Here is a 26,927-nt window from a genome sequence, read left to right as displayed (position 1 = left end):
AAACATGCAATTATTTGTGACTTCACTTAAGTGGTTTGTGGGTAATATGTCGAAGTCGAAGCATTGGCGTCAATTGCAAAGTTATATTAAAAAATCTCTATTACATGGAAACGAGTGTTGATTACATATTGTTGATAACCTATCGGAGTTTATTGTTCCTTTTTTTCTTGCACAGAAACACGGTTTCTCCATCCAAACATTTCAAAGCATTTATCCAGCTGATTTTTGCATTGAGTCTGTCAGATTTACTCATTTATCGTTTACCATAATGACTACTTGATCCGCCAAATCCGCAAAGCGAACTTTAAACGACTTATGTTATTTTTCGTGACTGGTCATCAGTTAAGTTGCCTGTTGCTGGTTTGACTACGGTCAGCTATGATCATTTTGACCCATTGATCGCGATCGTGACCGATCAATAACAATGGTTTCGTTACGGAATCGCAAATCGTCCGGGAAACTCCAAACATCTGGTCTATTGCTGTTTGGCCTTATTGACTATGCAATGTCAGCGTCGAGCAAATGTTAAGAGGTTAAGTGACTTCTTAAAGCGTAATGCTTCCGACTTGGCTTAATCTCAATATTCAGAAGAGACATGTTTTCTTTAGTCAAGAGTACTCGCAACCGGCGAGTATGTATATGAAGTTTTTTGATTAGAGTGCGGAAGCAAAAGTGGTGCGACAGGATCGAAGTGGAATTTTGTGGTTTCTTCCTCCCCAAAGGAGAAATACGCGTGATATGTTTTCTCTATCAATATTATTCAATTTCTTGGTTGGCAAGCATTTCATTACGTCCATCTCAAGACGAATATCAGGAGTGGTTATAGGTTGTATTCTGTTAGTATGTTTTATACTTACCAAATAGAGATACAGGTGACTTTATGTATGTATTTATTTGTGTATGTACCTACATATTGTGTGTCTACTTAACTATTAACAAAACTCGTAATTTATCTTCAGTCTTTCATCATTCATAAGCATGTTTTGACCAGAAGCATGACATGTTGCAAATCATTTGACAAATCTTTCCTCTGTCAAGAGGTCATTGAACAAAAGTTGAAATATCACCATAATCAATTTTAAGGGTCAACATTCTGTTTAAATGAGCGGTCAAATTACTTTGAATAGTGAGAAATTTTGTTTCGTGATTAGTGTTAGTCTCTATCATTTTTTTTAAATACAAGTGAAATGATTTAAAGAAACATTTTTATATGGAGATTCATAGTAACGTATTGCGAAAAATCCTACATCTATCATATTTTGTGTAACCTACTTCGCGTTTCTTGAGCTTCAAACTTTAATAATAACTTGCTGGTTATTTTATTTCGACCTTCAATAGTACATACATACATACATAAACTCACGCCCGTAATCCCTAATGGGGTGGGCAGAGCCACAAGTAATCAAAGACAACTTGCAGCCACTGTTGATACGAAGTCCAAAGATGGATATGATGAACCTTATGGTGATAAGGGATCAGCCTATCGCCCATAACATTAGTCCATCATGTTAGAGGACATAATCCCTCTGTCGGTTTTTACGACATGCCCGGGAAGAGAAGCAGCTGAACGTGTTCTATGTTTTTTATATGCTCCCAGAACAGCATAGAAGCACCTTCAATAGTCCTTAAGACTAATCAATTTTATTATACACACATAAAAGTTTTTATTTTATTTGTATTAAAATCGTGATTACCTATTTTAGACAGGACGAGAACACTAAAACCGTGTTTATATTTATTTACCTACCTTTGTTTAAAAAACTAGTCACGACTTTAGTAACTTAAATCGATATAGCATTTAAGAATAGTATGGCCTCGAATTGGTTTAGGAAAAGAGAATTTGATGCATTATTTTGCTTCGAATGTTTCGCTGAATCTAGACCAAGGTTGCCTTTTAAATGTGCAGATAAACGTGTCTATTATGTTTTTTTTTTTAATAAAATAACAATGACTGTAATACACGAGTCATAATTATAATAAAATAAAAACAGAATGCGGAGATGTGGATGAATCAAAATTCTTTATGTTGGTAGCGTAGATTTCTTCGCTGCATTAATAAATTTGCAAGGCACAACCAGTGGTCAACCGTCACAAAGTTAACCTTAGTTTATTGTTTTATTCAATTTAACTTCATCACTTTACCAAGTATCTGCATTAAACACATAAAATTCGCAGTCCTAAATCCCATACATAATTATTTAATCAAACTATTCTCTTATTCTATTTTAAATTCTATTTCTATTTACAGTAGCTTCACAAGACGAGTTACGCATCGTTCGAAATGCAATAGGCTAGTTTCCAACTAGTTAAATTAGTTACTAAACGTCAAAACTCGAAATTACTATGGAATTTTTATGAAAAAGCACAGTGACGTCATAAAAAAACGTGATAAAGTTCCTATTACGTTTACTTGATTAAAGTCATAACTAAATTATATAGGAAAAATAAATATATTTCGGCGGTTTTAAGTCTGTCTTTATTTAGTAAACGGAATTTCATAATTCATCTAGGATACCTAAATATGTCCTAAATTAATTTTATTTTTCATATTTCGAACAACAATACGATGTAGTGGTCAAAACATACGGTACAGTTAGTCGGCAAATTATACAGCTATGTCCTTATTACGCGGTTGGCACTGGCCAAGCTTTCGCAATGTTCTGACACTTCTTAGCCAACACCTGTTCTCAGTGTGTTTGGTGTAGTGGCCATTTTATGTTTATTGTAAACATGTTAAACAACTATGGGCGTTCCTATATTCGATTTAATGTTTATATGGTCGTCGGCGAGGTATTTGAAGGCCTTTATTGTCTTTTGTTTTACATGTTTTGTGCAATTTGTTGTGTTGTGCTTGTGACTTAGGGGTCATCCCTTCGAGGGCATGTTTTTGGTTGATGTTACTTTGTTCAATCATTTACAATTTTGTAGATCTAAAAAGATTGTATTGAGTGAATAGATGTCCTTAAAAGAGATAAATGGCGTTATCCAAAAATCAAAAACGCATTAATCTTTTGCACTTTACTCAAGAATTATCGTTCTGTGTATTAGATTAGACGTAAAATTCTTAGACTTTATAAAAAATCCTACAAAAATGCGCACTGTCAAAGAGTTTAAAGATACATTAAATTCTATAATCTTGACATATTTTTTAAGAGTCAATTATGACATCTCTAAGTTCGCAGGTGACGTCATTTTCAATAGGTATATTAAATTAGCACATAAACATTTTATGCGAAATAATTCTCTGAAGGCCGTATAAGATTTAATAATTTATTTTATGAGATTATTAATTGTGTTTTCAAAAGCCGCTAATATGTAAAATTCCATAAGTTCCTTATTCTATAGTTACTGTTGGATTCAGTATTTACTCATATTTCACCTTTTTTGTCCTTACTATTTTGCGTTGAATATTCTGTTAAGATTATTTTTCTTTATATGAGTATTGCATTACACACGCATTAATTTATCATAACAACTTACGACCAATCACTTTGAGTCGCGTCAGGGGCCTTTGGCGGCTAAATAATAACCCTGACACCAGGCTTGATGAGTTTGGTCATCCACCTCACAACCCACACGATAGAAGACGAATCTTTTTACCCACTACCACTATTCCTTGCTTTGTACAAAACAATCTTTCACTTTTAAAGAACAATAATAATTTTGTTTTACGTAACATACAATTTCTCCCTTGTAATTTGTATGAGTGTAATAGTTGTAGACAATTTAATTGCATCAACATCACGACTGTGACGACGCGTGACGGTCCTAACGACTTGCAACGTACGAGAAGTGAAAACTTTTGTGCTAAGATAATGTGTTTTGATAGGTGGGTGGCTTGCTCTGTTATACAAAGTCACTATGATTTTGGCAAAACTACACAAACACAGCAGCTTAGGTAGAGCAAATATTTCATTTGCAATATTTTCTTCTATCCCTTAATTCACGGATGTCATTCCAATGTTGTAAATGTTGCAGTTCTTTTTCTCTGTAAGTATATTTTATCCATGTCTTCTTGGATTACCATTGTCCAATTTTCAATTTTATAAATTGATGTTGATTATAAACCTTTTTATGCTAAATAACCTTAGATTGTCACCTTTTTTTTGATCTGTAAATACTTAAATATATAGCATTTTATCTAATAGTTTAGTTTACATCGTCATCGTCAAAAATCTGTTATGGATTAGGTTCATCCTACGTGTTTTAATATTTTTTGTCGACGTATCGTTTTTGCTGCAATCAGATGCATTTCGTAAGAAGTAATATCTTCTTAGTTTTTGTATGTCGAGACGAGTTTTTTAATTATTGTGTCCAATTGGTTTTGCCGCGCGAACACTATGCACGTAATACGTCTTTTGCTTTTATTGTATTTTTTTATTTATTGTCCTCTGTAAATTAAAAAGACTTATTATTGTAATTGGCAACTTCTTAATATCATTCTCATCAAATTTTGATTAACTGGTCATTTCAAAATTAAATTCACCTTTTAAAATCCCCATTGCACTGTTTTTAGGTCACGTGCCACAATTCTAATATGGTTAGTAATGTCAGTAGCTAGACAGGTGGCCCCATCTTTGTGTCATGGGTCAATATTTGACATTTAAAATGTAAGCATAAGTAAAATTACGTCACTTTCGGACGGTGAGTCTGTGAATCCTACATACTTATATTACGAAAGTGGTTGTCACTAGTACGCGGAGGCTGGTATTTATCTGTGCAATCATGCAAAAAGGTCTCTATGACATAATGATTCTAACTGAAGATCAGAAATAAATGTCCAGCTAAGACAATAAAATTATAAGACGTTTAATAACACTATTAAAGATGAAGCAACAAAAACTGTGTGCGCTTTGGAAGTCTAAAACGACATTACCCTCACTGACCTTAAAAATGTGGGAACAGAAGGCATTCGAGGTGTCCTTGCACGAACATGTGTTCAAGTCATGAATGCTCCCCACATCCGCCTTGAAGTAGGTAGATTTTGTATTTCTTTATTTTTATACCACCCATGCGAATTTTGTAAAGGCGCATTCGAAGATCAAACTCTCGACGGTCATTAATGCGAATTGAGTACTTTTAAAAGGTCGTGGTGAACATGCATCTTACGCTTGGAATGCAAGTTTATTTTTATGTCGAATATGAAAAGCCGAGTTATCCTTGATTGGCCCCGTGCCAACAAACTGACCCTGAGAATGATATGCACAATCCTAAGATCCACATGCCAAAACCCAAGAACATCAACGTCGGTTAAATTTTATGCTCTTACATATTGGCAGGCCTGTCACGCTTAGTTTGCAAAGATAAGCAAAACAAATTGATGATGCGAGGGCCAAGACGAAGGTACAGCTCCTGACAGCAGAACCAATGGAATCAGACTCCGGCTGTTTATTTTTCATCAACACAACTTTAGCCGTGACCTTGCGATTTCGCTTTTTAGAACCAATTCCAATTATAGAAGTGTATAGTGGTATGTACGTCAATTCTTTAACAAAGGCAATTCTCACGAATATTTGTATCGGCCCTAGACATTCCATTCTATTTAGGTTTTACTTCAATCGCTCCATTGACATTTGGGTTCACTCCGACCTCTACAATGCAAAGTTCAACAGGGCTCGAAACCAGCTTTATATTGGCAGATTTCGATAATTATAGTACGGCGTTTTAATTGGAAGAACTCGAAAATAGGATCCATTATTATTATATTAAATAAAAAAAAACTTTTTTTTTTCATTATTTGAGTCACGACAGGCAGTCTTTGGTATTTTTTATCGGTTTTACGAGTGTTTTATCTCCAAAAGCATCACCAGACTTCAGCTCTATCATTTTTTTTTCCATCGTTGCACCCTGTTAAAGAGAATAATGTCTGAAATTAGACTCAATATTATTTTAGTTAAGTATCAATTTTCATAATGATAACGGCGATGAGGTGCCAGCTATTTTGCCCTCATGTCGTCTGTCCTTCCCTTTCCCTCATTACGTTAACTTGATGACCTCGAAAAGTACTTGTCGTGCAAAAGCTGTTTTACACCATTTGCAGGTCCATAAAGTACATAATATTTATTGTTTTCGATAATATATTTTTAAATATGCGTAAGTTAGTAATAAAACATTACTTTTATCAACACAGTTGTATTTTTGTATGAGCCTCTTATCAGCATCAACATTAAGTCGTATCACTCATTAACGCCATCTATGTTAGCAAGTATGTAAGTATAATATTCTCCTGAAATAGTATTATGATAACGAAGTTAATTAACTAGAAATTAATTAATTAGAATCTTCAATGAACTCTAATGACTAAAGCAAAGACTTTTTATCGAATGATGTCACTATTATCACAGTTAGCATTTCGGTGCGCCAGCGCAGATTCCAGTTTCACTTTTTAGCGTGTGCCGAGTGAAAGTCGCCGATCTGAGCTCCCAACTCTTCCTTTCGTCTGCTGCATAATAAGCTCATAAAGTCAACCTGTTCGTTGGAAATACTATAACTGTCTTCTGGTTTTATATAAACTTTGATGTCAATGGTCACTTTTGCTTTCTTTAATAAGATAAACAAACTGGCTGTTTTTAATTGACACTCTTGGGCCATGGTACACCTTATTTCGATCTTTGTAGATTGCTTTTTTCACCAGAGCTTTTAATTGGATATTATATTTTTTGTTAATAATATTATTTAATGTCATATATTATAATAAGCTATAAGCTTTTAATCTATCTTGGAATTTTCTATCCACATCTACTTGTTTTTTTCCAGTAACAAGAGAAAAATTTGCTGTTGCATTTTAAAACACTGCTTTTTTATAAACATTTTTCACCATAATTATTTTAAAAAACCGTACTTACAGAACTTACAGTTTTCAATACGACTTTAGGTAGGATTAGATCAAAATGTTTTATTGTCTGATTACAAGAAAGTCTACATCTTTCAACTTAGGTTACAACTAGAAACAGCACATGTTGTGTGTAACAAATCATTCATAACGCCTATTACTGCATAGCTGCGCTTGCGTCCTTGCATTGCGTCGTTCACGCGAAGCGGGGAGCAGGAAGAGAACTACTTTCATTTTCCACGCACCTGTCCTGGCCACTCGCTTTATTCTTACCAAAGATATTTATGTGGCGTTTGTAAATAGATTCGCTGTTCGATCTTGATATTGTGGTGTCTGTCTACTCTGTCTCATGTCTGTGACATGTAACATCACTGATAGTGATGATAAGCGCCGTTTTAGTGTTATTCAAACGAGTCGTAAGAGATGAATTTGATTTCAGATAATAAAACAACATCTTAATTTTTCGTCAAATATGACACGAACTTGAAAAGTTATACTGAATTTGTTGTTTAACTTGTATGAAATCTTAAGATGGATTTGCGTTTCCAGAGTTTATACTCGATGATTTTTAATATACCTATTCTCGTAAACCTGTTATCAACTGTTCTGTCTGTTGTATAGATTTATCATTATGGTAGTTTCAAGTTGCATTGTCTTTAGTTGTAGCATTTTCAGTATTTTCCATATTTTGCCCAGAGTGAAATTTGCGGCTTTTCGTTTTCATCTAAGTTTCAAAAGATTCTAAATGTAGCCTTGGGAAACGATGTCATTAAATCTAATGGACGTTCGTTTGACCCTTGCATGTTTTTTTTTTCTCTCCACTGTCCATTTACATTTGATTATGCCTTTTAACAAACCATTTCACGTCGCTAATTGACTTATATTCATTTTCGTCGTTTTGTTAATTTTCAAAATTATATGCTTTCTTTATAAATTACATGTTAAAGAAGCCCTAAAATTTACGTAACACCCCTACTCGCTTTCGCTCACGACTATGCGTGTGCACAATGCGTGCGCGCAAGTTTTCACACGATATTTGTACAAAATGGAGGGTCATACTTGAAATACTTTGACGCATCTCTACTTCTGGTTCTCAGATTAAGATTACGTCAATTGAGAGATTAGAATCTTTTTTGACATGCGCACTTTGTTTGAAAAAGCAGAAACTAATTTCCTATTAAAAAAATACTGTTTAATTTTCTATTAGCTGATGTTTTCATGATCATTTATTATTAAAATATTCTTCACGTTGACATATACACAATGTTCCTAATGGTTACTTATTCTTCTAGATCAAAGATTGAGATTGTCTGTACAACTCAATTTTATTTCATTACCATATAATAATAATGATATACAAAATCACAGTTATCACGTTTGTCATCATTAACGTTGATTTGTCAGTGAAGCGCCTCAAAACCATATTACTGACCGTCCGTGACGTTCCAATCTTATCATCAATCACCATCAGTATGACAAATGTATAACAGTATTCCATTCATATTATCCTGGTACCATCGTACAGTGACTCCATTTTTTTAAACCATCCATCAAGCACGCGATAGAATTACCTCATTCATGTTACTGCTGTCATTAACACCATGTGTCACTGCATTGTAGAACTGGACATGGCTTTGCCAAGAATTGTGCACTTGTACAAATTGCTCATTCATTCTTTTTTGCTTGGCCTTAGAAGCCAATTCAGTTTGAACTTTAGGTTTCTTTGCGGCTAGCATAACGTTGTTTTAAAATGGTTTACGAACAGCAACACCTGTTTATATCCACTGATCCCGTTGAATAGATTGTCAGTGTTACTAAAGCACGGTCTAAATTAAATTACCTTTGTAACCTTTTTTCTTCTTTCTTTTGTTTAAGTTGAGAAAGTCTCTTGCATCTTCGTAACATTTGAATGATACTTTCTTAGTTTTTGATTGTTTCTGCGTTTATGAAGATGCAAGACTATTTAATATATATCTCCATTTTGCAGGAGAATATTTGAAATTTTACTTCGGGTTAAATATAAGTTTTGTAATTCCGTATGTTTAGATAATTTATTTCATAAAATTACTCTATATGAAATTCAAATCAGTGTAAATATAACCTTATCAGCAATAATGTTAGGTAATATATCAATTGTCTGTCAAAACCATTAGCCAAATCTTCTTCGTGTTACATTCAAATCGTGCATTTACTGGCTTGTGTAATTGGTTCAAACATTTTGAAATTAGCCAACCTTTTCACTTTACAACCATTTTCTGAAACCGAACAATTGAATTGAATTGACACGGTTTTCTGTTTCAATTCTGTTTCGTCAAGTTGTTATAATCTTCGAGTAGTTCAGGGTCACTGCTGCCATCAAATTTATATTAATTTGTGTTTTAATGGTTTTTATCATCGTTTGTTAACTTTGTATTGTTATAAACTACATAACAGACTAATTGCTACAATAGAAACTGACAAAATGAACCTTGAATTAGAACCAAAACTCTGACACCATAGCGCAATATCCAAATAGGAAAGACATAAATAATCAGTATGATGTTGATTTTCCAATCAAAGATGGATTACAACTTAAGTATTACCTTTTGCATGACAACTATGCTCTTGAATCTTTTGTTGAAGTGCATAAACCCAATAAAGGATTAGTTATTAGAGATAAAATTCTTATACGAACGAACAAAAGAAGCAATACATGATATGGTTTTCGATGACAATAGATACATTCTTCGATTCAAGGATACTCATGCTTGTAACAGTGTTCAATACAATGTACGGTATTTGCTGTTTCGTGACTGACTGTCAAAGGTCAATCCCACTTATTAGCATGCTCTTTGTCTAATCTAATAAGTGGTAGAGAGAAACTATTAGGCTGTATTTAAGAGAAATAAGAAAGACATATTGTTCGTAGCTTTAGGGCTTTGTATCAGATCTCCACAATGTATTTACTCTAATGTAAATGAAGTTATCATTACTATTAATTCGCCTTCATTTTATTATTGTTGTCAATTGCAATATTGATATAATGTGTAAAGTATGCATTTGTATGTCATATGCCTATGGACTCCTTAAGACATTATAATCTGAATGTGGTGTTATTTTTATGCATTGTAAAGCATCTTGTCTTGACTTTCTTTGGATGTTTTCATTTATTTCAATTTTCATTACTGAGTTTCAACACCCAATCGTTTATGACATCTGTGACTTCTAACCTTTCGTTCTGTTTCATGTCATATAGTAGCAAAAACTGTTAACTTATGTCGACACCATTCGTGAACAAATGACTCTGTCTAATTAGCTCTAAGCATTTAGAACGCACCTAAAACAGGTGCAATGATGCGCGTACAAACTTAGCTTAGCTAATCTGATGTACATTTAAATGACTAAAAGTGAACGTTGGTTATAAAAGGTTAACCAGAGATGACCAAGGTTGCTCCAATAAATAATTCAGGTTGCAAGTAAATACACAGTAGACGTTAGATGACATGTTTTATTCAGTGGAATGTCGTTTTCTCTTAATTATGTTACTCAATGTCAAGTAGGGTACGCTGTAGACGTAACATAGTAATTAGTGTAGGTACGATTCAAGTTATGTTGCATTTACTTCACTAGACGTATTCTATAAATATAAATTTCGAATGTGGACTACTTCAAGTATTATTATATTTATAATTTTAGGTTGCACTATTGCACTCACTTTGACGAGGTTACATAACTCGTCAAAGTGAGTGCAATAGGGTACATATACGGACCTCTTCTTTAATTTCTAGCTGCAGAAATATCATATTTCGTTTAAAACGATGTGTACATAAATTTTACTTCTCTTGTGCTCTTTCCAAAAATGAATTTCTGGTACCTTTTGTATTATTTTTTTACAAAGTAATTTAAAAAATAAAATAATTGAGACCCATGTCAGACTAACAGATATATTATCGGGAATATTAATGAAACAGAATTCTGAGCTGACGGTGACAAATATATCTTCTTTGGTAGAATATTTAGGGTGCGTGCATTTTAGTGCAAATTCAAGTTATGAACTTACTCGTTCTTGTTTGAAACTCCTTTATATATGTATGTATTGGGCCAATAACATTATAGTTAAGTAATATTAAAATGTTGAATTTATAATCAAACTTTAAGGATCTTCAAATATTTATGACCATTCTGTACATTATCGAGTTGATAATCAGTAAAATCATAAAGTTTAGGATGTTATAAAGTTAATTTAGCGATCATATTTCATACTTTATCGTTTAGTCGAAAAAGTCTTTGATGTTAAGGAGCGGTAAAAATATTTCAAGGAATATGTTATACCTAATGGAAAAAGTAAAGTTTTCAAATTATTTATTGTATATATATTTTTATGTATATTATATTCGTAGTGTACGTGAAAAAACTTGAGTGGTCTATCATCCCCAGCAACCCGGAACGGAGCAATGTCGTGGATTAGCACACCAACTACGATTGATAGGTGGGATTTTGGGAGGTACTTATAATTATTTATTTGTTTAGGTACACATACAGCAATACATATGAAACTTTATCAGACAGCATTATAAATAGAAAGACTACTATTTAGACTATTTTAGGTTAAGTAGGTATGTTTATACTTAATACGTATAAAATATTCATCTATGTATTAAAGTTCTTTAGAATAACACTTTCTACATTGGAATAAAAATAAACAAGACAAAGTACAGGCCAGTTTACTAAAGAATGTGTTTCACGGAAACGACCATGCAAGGTCACAATACTGTTACTTATATGTAGAGCATGCCTATCCAACTTACAACTCAATATAGATCGTAGAGACATGAATTAGAGTACCAATTTGAATGTGTTACAAGTGAGGGTAATAGGTATTTTGTATATGAATGCGGAATATTGTAAAAGTGTATTAATGATGGATGGATTTTAATGAAGTTGCTGGGATTTTTGGTTCCTAATTTGGTTTGCTATTTGTTAATGAAATTTGTTTTATAAAATGCTGAATTGAAGTAACTATGTTGTTATTATTGTAAAATAAAATGATATTTTGGCGTCTAGTTCAGCCTTAATATTATATACCTGTTTAAATTTAGAGGTTGGCAGTTATTTGGCAAAGTTTGGCGCTATACTCTTGATATTGACGGTTTTTTAAGTTCATAATTCTGTACCTTCAGTGAAGTCCAAAATTCGAGTTTAAAGTTAAAAAGAATCTAGCTCGCTAGCGAGTTAGGTTAGGTGGTACAGAATTGTATGGATGAATAAACTGATGTAATGTCCGGGAGAAATTATTGATCGAAGCTGACGCTCGTATCTTTAATATTTCATAACATTATGAATGTCGTCTTAAATCTTAGCCTAGCATAAAGTAGCCCTATCAGTTATCGTTTCAATATTATTACGTGTTCATATCTTGTCATTATTGCCTCCTGTTTACATAACTAAAACAGCTCTGTGATTGACTAATTCTAATTTAATAATTGCCGTGACCTTATCGATGACATGATTGGCGTTAAACTGTTTGTTTGGTTCGTATTTTTTAATGAATACTAGTTACATTACGGAAGTCATGTCATGTGGTGTTACTGGTTAAGATTTGGAAACTTTTTGGCACACGTTGTAAAAGCGTTGTTTGATATGAAATTAATAAGCAATGTCATAAGTGAGCTACTGTGTTTCGTCTTGTTTATGTTTTAAAATGTTTCCTTTATGTGTGTGTTATTATGTGTATTTGATTATATTTGCCTCGGTAGGAATTCTTTAACAAAACGGACATTATATAAAAGGCAAATTTTGACATTGATTGCTGCAGTTATCTACCTCATGCTTAGCCAATAAGTTCTAGAACTCCCCTCGTTTCCTACAAATGATGGCTCTTCTCTATCGACCTTCGCCACGCGTGAAGCATACGATTTCATCTATCATATATGGTTCGATGCCCATTAAGTTTGCCACTCAGCAGTCGACTATGCGAATTATTTCACAATCAATCGTGAGAGCTATGACTATGGGCGTAGTATGATTGTCTAGGTTTTTGCTTTAGTAGCTGTTTAAGCCTCCAGGGCATTGTTGGTACTGACTTTCCGATTGTTCTTGGCTTGTGTGGAAGTTATGGAAGTGACTTCCATAGGAGCTGCGTTGGTTTGATTTCTAATGTTCATGTCTGTTTACTCTTCAGATTTTTAATTTTTACGTACTATAATCGCTTAGTTTGCAATATGAATAGGCAATTTAAATTTATTTAAAAAAAATCTTATCTCACTCTTTCTTCACTTGACAGACATCCCAATTATAAATTGTTATCCCATAATAAATAACAAGATTAGAAATGTATCGTTTCCCAAACGTGACCACTGGATTTATTTGCACGCAACAAAACCCTTTTAAGTGCTCCAAAAGTTAAAAGAAAACAAAACTGGTGTACAAGATTTGAGACACCTAATGAAGTAAAGCTTTTAAATCGTGATGTTTTAGATTGAAGACGAGCTCTTGAAAGATTAAGATAAGTAAATAAACATAAATTTACATCCAAATTTTTTTTTTTATATTCGGTTCTTAATAAATTGATGATTAACAAACAATTAAAAGAAAGTGAACACAACAAGATATACAAAAAAATATTAATATGAATATAACGCGTTAATATTGTACAAAACAATGACTAAGAAATTATCATTATATTTATATTATTTTTTATTACTGAGAAAACGGATCTAAGCGTCATTGTGGTCACGGATGACTGCACATTTTAATCTCCTCGTTATGACATATTTATTGAATGTGGCGTACTAAATTCTTTATAATAATTACACATGTAAGCAGTTTTAATGCTCGTTTATTATTATGAAGTATAGCAACACAACAATGTAAACACGATGTCTTAGATATCCAGAAACCTAACTCAGAAATTAAATGTCAAGCGAGTTTACTGCTCTGGTTTGAATACCTTGACCGTCATAGATCTTCGAAATGTACTCAAAACTTTATTCAACGAAAGTCGGGTATTAAAAAGAAATCAACTACAATTTAAAATATACTTAATATAGAAACCTTATTGCACCTACACTCACCATTTAAACTAAATAAATATAGGAACGTATACCAACTTGCAACAGTAGTTCCACTAAATAGCTTTGTTGAAAACTCTTGAAACTCAGAGGTAGGCGTAAAATTGTAAATGTATCAGACGAGATCAGATCGTAAGGTAAACGGGCGAGGTGTGGTCAACCTTGCGGACAGCGACGCAAAGCGGTGATACCTTAATAAGAAACCAGACCACATATTAAGATTTTGTAACTTTTAGCACTTTGTGAAATACTCAACAAAATTTTGTACAACTGCAGTGATTAAAAGGCGATAATTATGGAGTGGACAGTAATGTTAATGTCAGCTTAAAAGGAAATTATAACAACCCAGTTTTTGAAGATTTTGCAATCCTTCACTCGTTACGAAGCGCACTTAGTAGAATTTAGTCTCAACTATGTTTTAAAGAATGAAGACAACGCATTAATAACTAACAAGTTTTGTGTCGTAAGACACTTTTAATTTAATAGCGATGTATTACTAAAAAGAAGTTTTTTAAAGCAGAAACAAACTAGAAGATATTTGTAAATGTAAAATTAGTTATAGCAAACTCACAGGCAGTCGGTGATTTTACAAACAATCGCGATAACACAGTCGCAGTAGAAATAGAGCTCAAATATAATTTCATTCCATAAATCAATCCAATACTGATAGATCATGACGAACTGTCAGAGCATATTTGCAAAGACATAAATACAAGAAACATAAGCATAAAATGATTTCCCTAACGACCACTATTCAACAAACAAAGCATTGTACAATAATAGACGATTATAGAATGCATGAATCGAGCATTAGCGAAAGTATTATCAGATATGCTTTTGATTGTGCAAGGTTAGGGATGCGTTGTGTACTACGGAACGATTTTCTCAGCAAATGAGCGGACTGTACGGCGTGTATGAGAGGACTGTCTTTCAGTTTCTCCATATTAATAAAAAAAAATCTTTTCTTTTCATTATTAGTGTAAATAAAAAGATAATTATCTGTTTGAAGCAATGTTTATTCACTTAATTACTTATTCGCATCAGAGTAAAATGAATCTAATCTCTTCTAGCCCTTCCTTCTTAACAGTAAAAGTAACATTAATAACTTTATTTTGTATGAAGATATCAGATTTCTATGTTTCTTACTAATCATTATTGTAACTGTAGGTCACACCTGGCCAACTTTAGCAAGCATTTAATGACCTTATTTGCAAAGATCTGTTACTACAGGGTCACTTCAAATTCTTTTTTACTTTCATATCACCTATTGTGGTGTATGAGAGACCCATTCCTATAGTATTTGGACGATGACTTAGTAGTCGGTATTATGAATTGCAGACGCATGATGTGGAGAAAGTTATGTTTGTCGATTCGTTACGGATAACACGACGATACTCATAATTCAGTGCAAAATTTCTATAGGAGAATGATTTCCAAGTCATTCTTACAATGCGGTTTTATAGAGCGTTTGATGTTCCTATTACAATGCAATCTTGTTTTACTCTATATCGACCTCCTTTGTCCTTTTCGTAAGGTGAGAAACATGTTAAATTCTCGTTACTATGGTTACCTAATAGAAGTTACTACTGTAAATTACAAGTCTACCATGATCGTTATTGTGCCTACTCATATAAAGTATAATATCTCTATACTCTTTGTGAGCTACGGTGGTAGCTGATGAATATGAAATGGACTGTATAACTAAATGAAATGAAGGAATAACAGATACTTAGCTTGAGAATTATTTAATATATTTTCACCAGTCACCAAAAAGCAAACGACAAGAAGTAAAACAAAATCAACATACAAAACGTCAAAAAAGAATAAATATAAAAAACATAATAATATAAAAATATTACAAAACCTACGAAGAGTTCGCAACACTCTTTATGTATAATAGATAGATATAAATCATCATCACTAATTTAATAGCCACGCTCTTGTCGGTGTAGCATTCTCCATGCTACTTTTTTAGGGAAAAATAGGGCAGTGGTTTCCCTCTTGCCTTCCGTCCCGCAGTACTCTGTCTGACGCGATTGGGATGGCGCCCAGAGTAGTCTATTTCAAAGCCGTACCTACTAGGACTCCTGTCCTCCACCGATGTATAGTACTGACAGTTACTATTGCCTTCTGTCAGGTTCCAGGTTACAGTTCCTATGACTTGCCTCTTCCGTCTTGCATTGCCGTACCGATGGCTCCCATCTCCGCCATCCATCTCTATATATCAATATATATTAAATTCTTAAGGCCAAAAGTGCTTTTGAAATCCAAACTCCATTTTTTAACTATTGTATCTGGAAATCTCTGAGCCGCAGGAGTAGAACTATGTCACTGATAAACCTAAAACCATTAGACTATTCTATTAGCAAATAGTAAGCAGTATCGTGACGTACCGTATTTTATTTGCAGTATTATGTTTACTTTGCACGATAATAAACACACATTAAATACTTCAAAAGTTATGCAAAACCAAACAAGCGCAAATAAGATAAGATTCCAAAACATGTACAAATAAATTTACTTAAAAATACATAAATGAATTAAAGATCTCTTAGATACATACCTATATTGCAGCTTAAGTACACTTTAGGATCGTTCTAATCACGAATTGACAAAATATACAAAAGACGAATGTGGAGGCCAGAATGAAAACCTTAAGTGACTTGAAGAGGTATAGAAGCCTTGGCACACATAATAATAGAAGAACATCCAACGAAATGGAGATTTAATATGAATAATATTTTAATTTTGTGCTAAGGCTTCTTATGTAAATAGATGTGCCCCACCCTTTATGATTTGGAATTAGTCAATTTAAAACCAATCATATCAAAAGCAGATAAAGATGTAAGTATGTATGTTTTTTGTGCATTTTAAAACACTCTCCCTGCAGTATCTCTTTTACTTTCACAAAGTCTGAAAGAAGCTAAAAAGTTGCGATGTTATTCATTACAGTATAAAATTACTTATGTCTATTTATATTGGGTCTTTTCTTGTATAAATTAACTACTTATCTTTAAATAAGTAGACTGTATACAATATACGCGAATAAAAAGTATTATGTACGTATATGTATAAATAATTGTTAATGAGTGGACCTTAAAAAAATACGCGTTTTTATTTTTTTATGTTAGGCGTATCAAAACTCCACGTGGTAGATCGTATACCAAACGTCGAAATTCGACAACGGACTAAAGTCGAAGATGTAGGTATACGAATTGCTTGAGTTAAGTAGACATAGGCAGGACACTTGGCAAGACAGAAAGAGATGGACTAAGCCTGTTACTGAATGGTGGCTAAAAGATGGTATGCGATATCGAGGCAGACTACCAGCCTGATGCTCAGATGACAATGTGAGGTACGTCGAAGAGCAATGGATGAGACTTGCATAGGACCGAAAGGGATGGTGGGAAGGAGATGAGGCTATAACCAGCAGTAGGTGGATGCAGGATAGGCTGAGTAGATAGGTAGATTAAAACTAAGACTACATTACTGTCCAGAATAGTTTTTAGTCAGCTTTTATCATTAACATAAAGATATCGTGAAATCCAAACGAAATCGAAAGGCAATTACAGACATAATATCAGACATAAGGCAATTACATACTAATACTATTCCGCTATTTTGTAGACAAAACAACGGGCAATAACCTCTCATCAACTCACTTTCGTACAAATAGCTAAAGAAAAACTAAAAAGTTTTTTGTCTCGTTTTTACTTCAAGCGGAAAGCAGAAAAAGCAAAGACTTTTGATAATTACACAACTTAGAACAATAGGAAAGACGTAATAGGCATTCTTTTTCTAATTTAGGTTGTCAATTTCTTAGTAGTGTTCAATAAAAAATATTTTTAATTATTTATTTTGGCAGTTGATTTGCAGTCTTCCGTTCCGTGTTAAATATAAATGACAATTTAAATTAGGATCAAGTACAGAAATAGTAATATTAAGGGCTAATATTGGTAGCATCGCCACATTTGGCGCCCACAAGAAAATGTAGGTACGCAAGCATGCAGTTTTATAAAAAGTACCTCATGAATCCCGAAAAAAAATTGCCAATTTTCAATTCAATTCTCAATTATTTAATGCATTCCATGTAATATATAATAGGCATAGGAACTAAAACATGGGCCGTGTAGGGCACAGCAACGTTGAAGGGAAGATCCCGCTGGTAGGTAGCGCAATTATGGTGCCCTCACTAGGGCACCATAATTGGCCCAATCTCACTAGATTGGGCCCTTAATGAATCTTTCGTACAACGGGAGTAAGTATTTTTGTTCTAACATGGGTTGGGCTGTAACTCTGTTACCGCTCATGATATCCGTCTTAAGACTTCATTGACCTAAAGGACTGTTGACCCAGAGCCATAGGTTAAGCTTATAGTGTTTTGGCAGCTTTAATTAAATTGTTTTTTAATTTTCCATTTCATGGTATCTTAAGTAAATAATAATTATTATGTTTTTCCTAATTATCAATGCTGCTGTTATTGTGACTTATTTCCGTTAACAAATGGTTAAAGTTTTTAGTAGTTAGTTAAGTAGACACATATATGTGTTTTTTTTTGTTAGTATTTAGTTTCTTATAGTGTTATACATTTGTGGTATTTTGCCGTTAATTTCCCTAAAAATAAATAAATAAAATAAATTACCACATGTGCTAGCAAGTAACCCCGATACCGACCCCGCCAGCGTGGTCGACGATTTCCCTCATTCAGCGCTTATCGCTATCGACCCACTAGGGTCGATTAATTCTTTCAAATATTTTTCCTCTCAGACGACGCCCTGAGCCTAGGTTCGCCCCCAACTGGGCACCCTCAGGCCTGTTGTCTTAAACGTTGTACCGGGTGGGAGCCTACAGCGCTCCCCATTTGTCCGGCCAAGTAGTTAATGCCATCTGCGGCAAATCTACAATAAGTCACGTCAAAAAAAAAAAGGTAGCAAGTTCTTGTTTAGGTTATCTCTGGTTCCGTCCACTACAGTACAGATAGCAAGCATGGATTCTATCTGTGTGTAATGTATGATGTTTGTGCTTACGGTAACATAATTTTATCGTATACAAAAACAAATCTAAACTTTTTATAAAACTCAGTCATCGCTCTATAAATTACCGGCGCCATATTTTTTTAAACAATAAAGGCTTCTACATGTTGTATCTCGCTCGCTAAAATGAAAAATGGCGCGGGCAGTTGTCAACCCGTCATGCATAAGTGCTTGGGCTATTTAGTAAATGATTAAGCGGTTCATGACTCGTGCGCTATAAAAAACATAATGCTAGTAGCGTTAATACATACTTGAAGACACATTAAATTTTGACACTTTTATATTGGAATATTTTTATATTTAGTAAGTACTTGATATTGGAAAACTTAAATACTTGTTAATTGTAGTTATTACAATCTATTTGGTTGACAGGGCTACAGCTCTACATCGTGTGTTCCATAAACACTTTAGCCAGTCGTTTGTCCATCTCTTTTCTTTTCGGTGGATATGAAAATGACAGATGTAACTTAAAATTAGGTGTCTGCTGAAATCAACACCATTCTCAGGATAAGCAGCTTCACAATCATTATTCTCATTCCAGTTAGAAGCAAGTAACTATGATTTTGTGTGATATAATCACACAAAATGTGATTATATCACACAAAATCATAATAACACAAAATCTATACCTAATCATAATTTTTGTCTCGAACACGCGATTTTTTCTATTCGTAAAGATAAGTTTCACTTTCGAAAATTTTGCACAGTGCGTGTCTATGAAAAGTTTTGCTTTAGGAATGATAAATGAGTTGGGTGTTACGGTTTATTATTCTGTTATTATGGCGTATTTGTAATACTTTCTCTTTGAGAAGTAAGAGTAATCATCAGTCATCATTAGTTGGTAAAAATACGAATGTATATAACGTTGTCATGTGTTGTTCTATAGGTTATGTTTCTCAGGTATATGTCTTATATCGAGTATGTACCTAGTATGAAGCTATTCTACTTTCTTCTTAGGTTTTGTTTTTTTATTTCTAAAACATATTGTTACTTCAAGATCGTTAGATTTATGTAATCACTATCTATATTCTTACACAAGGTCGCATGGTCTCAACAATGCTAAAAATAACAATACAACATCAACAAATTCAACACTTTAGATAATGAGAAATGAAATATAAGTAAGTATATATTGTATTTGTATCATACTACTCATATAAACCAGACATATACGATACCCACGAACCTCATATACACACTCGAGTGAGGTGCCTAGGTTACTAGAGCGGAACACACACTGTCGTTGGTTGCGACAATGTTGCTACACTAGGATTAATATCTAAACTTTGGTAATATCTTACAAAAACACCTCGGCACAAGGTCGAGAGCAGCGTTTTGTGAAATTACATCAATAACAACTAAGAAGGAAGGATTTGAAGGTGAGATAGAAGAAGTAAAATGATATCAATACAATACAAATATACTTTATGGCACCAAAACAAAAGGAAATATTTACAAAACACTCTTAACTGGGTACATGGCAAATGGCGGCCTTATCGCTATCACTTTTGAACATATTCTAAATATGACTAACACAACATAAGCTCATGACTATATCCCAATGGCGTAGTCAGAGGTACATTCGTCGTAAGATGAACTAAATACCCGTACCTCGCCAAGCTTTCTGTTAGTGAAAATATGAGTGAAAATAATTACTTTTAGTACTTAAATAATTCTAAATTTATTTATATTTGTCAACAGGAACACATACAAGAAGTTCTGGATAAATGGACACAGATCGACGACGAGATCTGGGCGAAAGTGATAGTGTTCGAGCGTAATCGTCGTGTCGCCAAGGCATATGCGCGGGCGCCGGTGCTCACAATCAATGGGTCCGATGATGGATTTGATGGCATGAGGTGAGTTATTGGAATTTCTTTCCGGTTATGATTTTGAGAGTTTGTTGTTGGATTGTATGCGTAAGATTATTTATGAATTTCATTATCATTAAAAAGATAATGATAATAGTGGTAAATTATATAGTAGATTCTTTATTACTTTCTTTTCTTTTTAAGTTTGAAGTAAGTTTTTCAGTAGTTCTTTTAGAGGCAGAAAGGTGTCAAAAGCAAACCCATTTGATTAAAAAAAAAGTATTTGAATAGTGCTAAGGAAACTGTTCATAAATTCTGCAAGGATAATGCGGAAAAGAACGTTCAAAAGCCGTTCAAAATGGTATTCCTATGCCATTATGTAAAACAGCATGCAATGTAGCGTAGACTACGTTTCCTGGCTGTTGTTTTAAGGTACCTAATGCTTTGTTAACATTGACAGATTTATTCGTAGTAACGGAGTCATAAAGCTAGCCCAATCTACCGACCCTATTTATTATCTGAACTACATTTTGTAATTCTCCAACAACCACAGTTTAGTACTAGGCTTTGATACAGCTGCGCGATCCAATTGCAAAATTCGTGCATTGCTAAATACACTGCGGAGATTTACTCAGCAAACTATGGCACGTGTCTGCTCTACATTGCCATTATTATCTTGTTTATTCTCTTTAACTACTACATTTATCTTTTAAACTGTACAGTCGCTTAATGAAAACGTTGGCCAACTTTCGTTTGACAAAATTAGATTGAGACTAATGTGGTAGTTTGCGAAGAAAAGGCTGCTATTACTGTCTGCTTGCGTCTCTTGGGTCTTGCAGTGCTCTTGCAATATGTTTTTATCATGTTGCAAATATTCATTTAATAGGAAATGAGTTCTGGTTGTGTGACTGTCCCGCATTGCTCTATGTGATTATTTAATAGAAATGTTTTAGGGCTTTCTAATTTTACTTCTTCTTCTACTTGTATTATTATGAATTATGTGATCTGCTATCGACAAATTTCACCTACTAATATACTTTATAGTTATTTTTTTTTTGTCCGTAGGGCTTTTATCACTCCCTTCACTGTACTTGTCGTGAACAATAATTTTCTCAACAGCCTTGCTTAATTGTTTATCTAATAAATGGTATCATTGATTACATCTGTAGCCGCTTGTACATTGACAATCAATCTCGTACCATTTAGCATTGCTCAATACGTCCAAATACATAGTTAAAAGCGACCTCGTTTGAATTCCCAGTCAACTCCCTAATTTGGCTCATTTGTTTCGTTTGTAGCGGTGCTACTGTTGGTATTGCCTATAACAGTACCTACAGCTACAATGGTGCACTTGTAAGTAATGTTGGGTGTGTTTAATTATTTCCCAACTGTTATAATTACTGTTGTGTAACCAACATCACGAATCGGTCAGATTTCAACCCACGGACATTAGGGCTTGCAGTCACGTTGTCGTGGTACGCTTTATACTTTCGGTTCAATAGCTCTGTCTTTGTTCTAATGTTACTGCTAATAGCATTAATTAAACTGGATTCGTGGAATGCGATTTCGAACCTTGGTTAAGTCTGGTTGGAATTGGGTGTTAATGACGCATTGAGTTTCTATACAGTCATTGTGTTTAGCTTACTATATTCTTCCTTGTGACCCGTTGAGTAGCAATTTCCTAAATTCATTTTCTTTTGATAAATAATGTAAATGACTTGCAAAACAAAGCAGATAGTTTGTCATTGATAACTACATCGATAAAAAATATTTTCAGTGTCTTTCACAGGACGCTTCACTTTCAGTTAATTTGTGGTTCAACAAACTAATAAAAAACATTAAACGATTCACTTTCACTGCAATAGCGCCTTTAGCGATTGCTTCTACTTTACCTAGCTACTAAAAATAATATCGTCTTACTCTCAAGACAAAATTGCCAACAAAAGACTTGGGAGCAGCGAAGCGTGAAGAAGCAAGGTTACCGGCCACAGTTTCACCTGTTTTTTTATAGCAAATGCTTATCAGATCTTAATTCGAGGCAACACGTGTGATAGTGAAAGTGGTTGCGTCAATACGATGCAACTATTAAGCATCGTGCGTGTCGATGAAGGGGCTTAGTCTGTTCATTGACTGTGCAAATTGCATGATTTGTAAAGGGATTTGAGTGTTGAAGGTATTTAAAGACAAGGCGGATTTAAAAGGCCACATTGACGCAATTCATAAAAATTTGAAAAATCGTTTGCAAAATTTTAATGTCAATCAAAATATTGCATTTTTGTGGCTTTTTTAGATTAATTGCTTCACCTCCCTTATAGAATTCTGAATTCTGTAACTTAGCTTTGGTTTCAATCATTTATAAAAAGAAAGTTAAATAAATCTAAGATATACATTCTACATTTTTAAAGTAACAATTTTTTTTTCTTTATATCCTTACATCTTGCGATAGATGTACCCCTGACTATCCCAATTATGATATAGTCGTGTGCTTGTGTTTTCTAGTCTTGGGATTAGATTAAAAGATTTATTTAACTACTTTGGAACCTTGTTGAGTGTCTGTAGGTATTCATAATATAATAAAGCAAAGAAAATATGACTATTAAGAAATAGTAAAAAGATACCACTTATTACTTACTGACTTAAAATGAGCAATTACAAATCAGCTTGGTCTGCACAGGCATTTAAGTTTGCGTGTTCGCAAAACCAGCAGCCAATACGGTTACTTCATTGCCTAACATCATGAATGCTACATTCTAAATTGACATGTTATTTGGTAATGTTATTGACATAATCGTGATCGGTTAGTGTTCAACCTTCGTGATATATTTATGATTACCATTCAACTGAGAGTAGAGACAGGTGATTGATAGATCAGACTGAAAAAGGGCATAGCATTTAGGATGCCTTCACATGTAAATCATGTCAGGTCATCGCTGCCTTCTAGAGCAAAGGTTATATCGATTAGTAGCTAAATAGCAACTTTGTTATCTTTCTTAGCTATATTGGGAATATCATTATTTCCATTGCAATTAATTTTCATATAAATTGCATTTTTTTTCTGTCATTTAATTATTTAAAATTGCCATAGAAATTAGTTTCAGATACTTGTGTTTAGTTACTTTTGGAACAATGAATGCTTTTTTTGGTGTTTAAGGATTTCCGACAAAATTATCCGCCTACAAACTACCATTTATGTTGAGCTAAGTATCGTGAAATTAACTTTATAAGCATTTGCAAGGCTCAAACAGTATCATGAACCCGGAAGATTTATATAATGAACTATTGATGACTTTTGAAGGTAAATAGACGTCCTGTAATGAAAATAATCAGACTCGCGCTCCTTTTAGAGTTCTTTAGTCAAGAAAAGAATCGGAACCTACGTAAAGTGTTCCAGTCTCGTCAAAGTTTAGACGTACAATAAAGAACAATGCTACGTATTCGCATTCGCACAAAGCGCTTCGCATCGTCCTTCATTGCGCACTGCTAGGAAGTGGAATTCTCTGCCGTCTTCTGTATTTCCGAATACATATAACCCGGGTGCTATCAAGGCCAGAGTCAACAAGCACCTTCTGGGCGAGCTCGCTCCGTCTTAGGCCTCGTCAATGCCTTCGGGCAAGTCTGGGGCCAAGAGCAAACCCATCAAAGGTATAATAAAAGTACCGAACCACGTATCGGGCGCCGAGCTAGATATACCTACGTCACCCCCTCCCTTCCTAACCCCTCATTCTTGAATTTTTTTGACCTTCAAATTCCTGCAACTGAAACGGCTAAGTAACAAACTTACCAACATTTCCTAGTATGACAGTGAGCTGGGTGCTGATCAAACAATAGACTAGGCGTGCCGATGTGATCGCGGTATAATGACACGGAAGTCTTGCGCCCGCGCACCTTAGATCATCGTCGCACGAACACCTTACACTTGCTTATTATGTTCACAGTGTTTTGAAGAAAGGTATACCTAACGACATACTGAAACATGTTGGCATCTTAGGGCTTCGTATTTTGGAAACCACGTGTTATCAGTTATCTATGCTCCAAACCCACACCTGAAGATTTCTCAGGTCCGGTTTTTTATTGAAGCGACTGCCTGTCTAACCTTCCAACCCGCGAAGGGAAAACCAGCCCAATACAGGTTAGGTCACATATCTCCGAAAATGCTTTCACGAGAATGTGGGTTTCCTCACGATGTTTTCCTTCACCGCTGAGTTAATTTATGATCTAAACATGAATTCGAAAACAAATTCGACAATCATTGGTTTAGGCCTGTGCTGGATTCGAACCTGCGACCTCAAAATGAGAGGCAAGCGATCTACCAACTGGGCTACTACAGCTCAGGGATACTATCATTTTTATTTTCTCCGATTAGGGATTCTACTAGTATTAGAAATGCAATACTTATTAACACCTACACACACTGTGACAAGGTTCCAAACATGTACTTAAAATAAATGTTTTAATCTAATCCCAAGACTAGAATAAAAGACACATAAGCTCAGTCAGAGGTACAGTCACGAGTAATAATATGTATACACTTTGAAACCATGTCACATTAACTTGTTTGACAAATTAAACCGTAAGTCTCATTAAATGTCAAATATGATAGTGCGACAGGGTTCTAAAGTGGGTACATGATATTGCTCATGACTGGACATCCGTCGCAAGGTGAACAAAGTACATACACCCCACGGAGCTTTCTGTTAGTCCAAATTGACAAGTGCCGCCGTATCGCAATCTAAGATGGTCGAACCAACTATATTAGTGAAAACTACACTTCAGATTAATTAATCAAATCAAATCAAACTTTATTGCACAGAACTAAATTACAACGATCAGGCATAACATATGAATACAGTACAATTTGGGCGGCCTTATTGGTCTAGAGCAATTTCTTCCAGGCAACCACTAAACTTATTGGTGCAAGTCCAGTGCCTGGGTTCGAGTCCGGCGCTCCCAGATTGAGAAGCAGGCGTGTGTACCACAGGACCACAGGGACTTTTGAAATAAGATAATAGTTTAATTTACAGTTAGTTGAAGTCGCGTGCTCGACGGCGAGTAGGAAGTGTCGCCCTATCAGATGTGAACACACGAAAATCGCCATTTTAATGAACACGGCTAGTGTTGTGATAGAGCCTGTAGAGGAGCGGAATTTCCATCTAATGGCTACTAGATTAACTGTTTTATTTAGTACGGATAACTTTTAAAAATAAAAATAAATATAATTTATTACCGGTAACAGTTTTAAAGCTGTATTTTATTTGTAGCATACAAAAACAAAGAAAGAATGAAAGAAAAAGAATAAAGAAGAAAATAATAATAAATAATAAAATTATTCAAATAAAATAAAATATTAATAATAAAATAAATATTTGTATATATTTTTTGCAAAAGTAGGAATAGTTCTGCGTACTTATTTATAAAACGGACACTCTTCTCCCCGCACCAGTTTACATCGGTGTCAACCTAGATTTACCTGGGTGTCATTTTAGCCTAAATGGCTGTAAGCCGTTAAGGGCTAAGGGAATAGTGAGATAAAAAATGGGTAAGAATGAGATTTTTATATTGAGTTCCCAGGCTGTAGTTGTACTAAAACTTTGACAAAATGTTTTGAGCAGCAGAAATAACTACGCAGCGGCCATTTTAGTATATTGGACTATATTTTGTTTGTGATAGGCATCAAGAAATTACGAGAAATTAGAAATAAAGTAACTTGAAATATAAATAATTTATTACCGGCGATGGAGCTGTATAAACATGCACCAACTCCTTTGTGGTTAATGATGGGATCTTTGCTCAGAAAAAAAAAACTTTTTTTTCTTTTGCCCATTTGTGGGTCAGGCTAAGATCATAAGACCATGCTGCCTAGTCTTCAGTAAAAACAATTTTATTTACAATATACATAACGTCAATTTCTCATTCTATGGCCACACATTTAGCCTTACACTCGGATTTAATTAGTCTAGATCGGGTGTACTTAGGGCCTAACAGCGAACAATAAAGATCGGACATTCCCTTCGCAATAATTAGGGTAGTGATGTTGCGAATCGACTCGTGTCCAATACGATACTCTGTTTAACTCGAGTCCTACTAAATTAAATATCTAAGTGAGTGAAATGGTGAAATGGTTTCTATAAATTAAAAAGAGTGTAGGTATGTATCCTTTTAAAAACCTTTCTATGAGGGATGGGTTGGTTATATGTACATCCGT

General features: G+C 34.2%; 1 protein-coding gene across 3 annotated transcripts in view; it reads left to right on the top strand.

Moving 5' to 3' along the window:
• LOC126378329 (uncharacterized) overlaps positions 1 to 26,927 on the top strand; it is a 231,319-nt gene that overhangs the window by 128,561 nt on the left and 75,831 nt on the right. For all 3 annotated transcript variants that reach the window (XR_007568071.1, XM_050026565.1, XM_050026580.1), the window contains exon 3: positions 20,616 to 20,773. Coding sequence is in view for 2 of the 3 variants with exons in the window: in XM_050026565.1 (XP_049882522.1) it covers positions 20,616 to 20,773 (158 nt within the window). In the remaining variant the exon portion in view is untranslated. The remainder of the gene's footprint in view (positions 1 to 20,615; positions 20,774 to 26,927) is intronic.

Source organism: Pectinophora gossypiella, chromosome 2 (genome assembly GCF_024362695.1).
Source record: "Pectinophora gossypiella chromosome 2, ilPecGoss1.1, whole genome shotgun sequence".
NCBI classification, from domain to species: Eukaryota; Metazoa; Arthropoda; class Insecta; order Lepidoptera; family Gelechiidae; genus Pectinophora; species Pectinophora gossypiella.
This window is presented reverse-complemented; position numbering and strand designations above follow the sequence as displayed.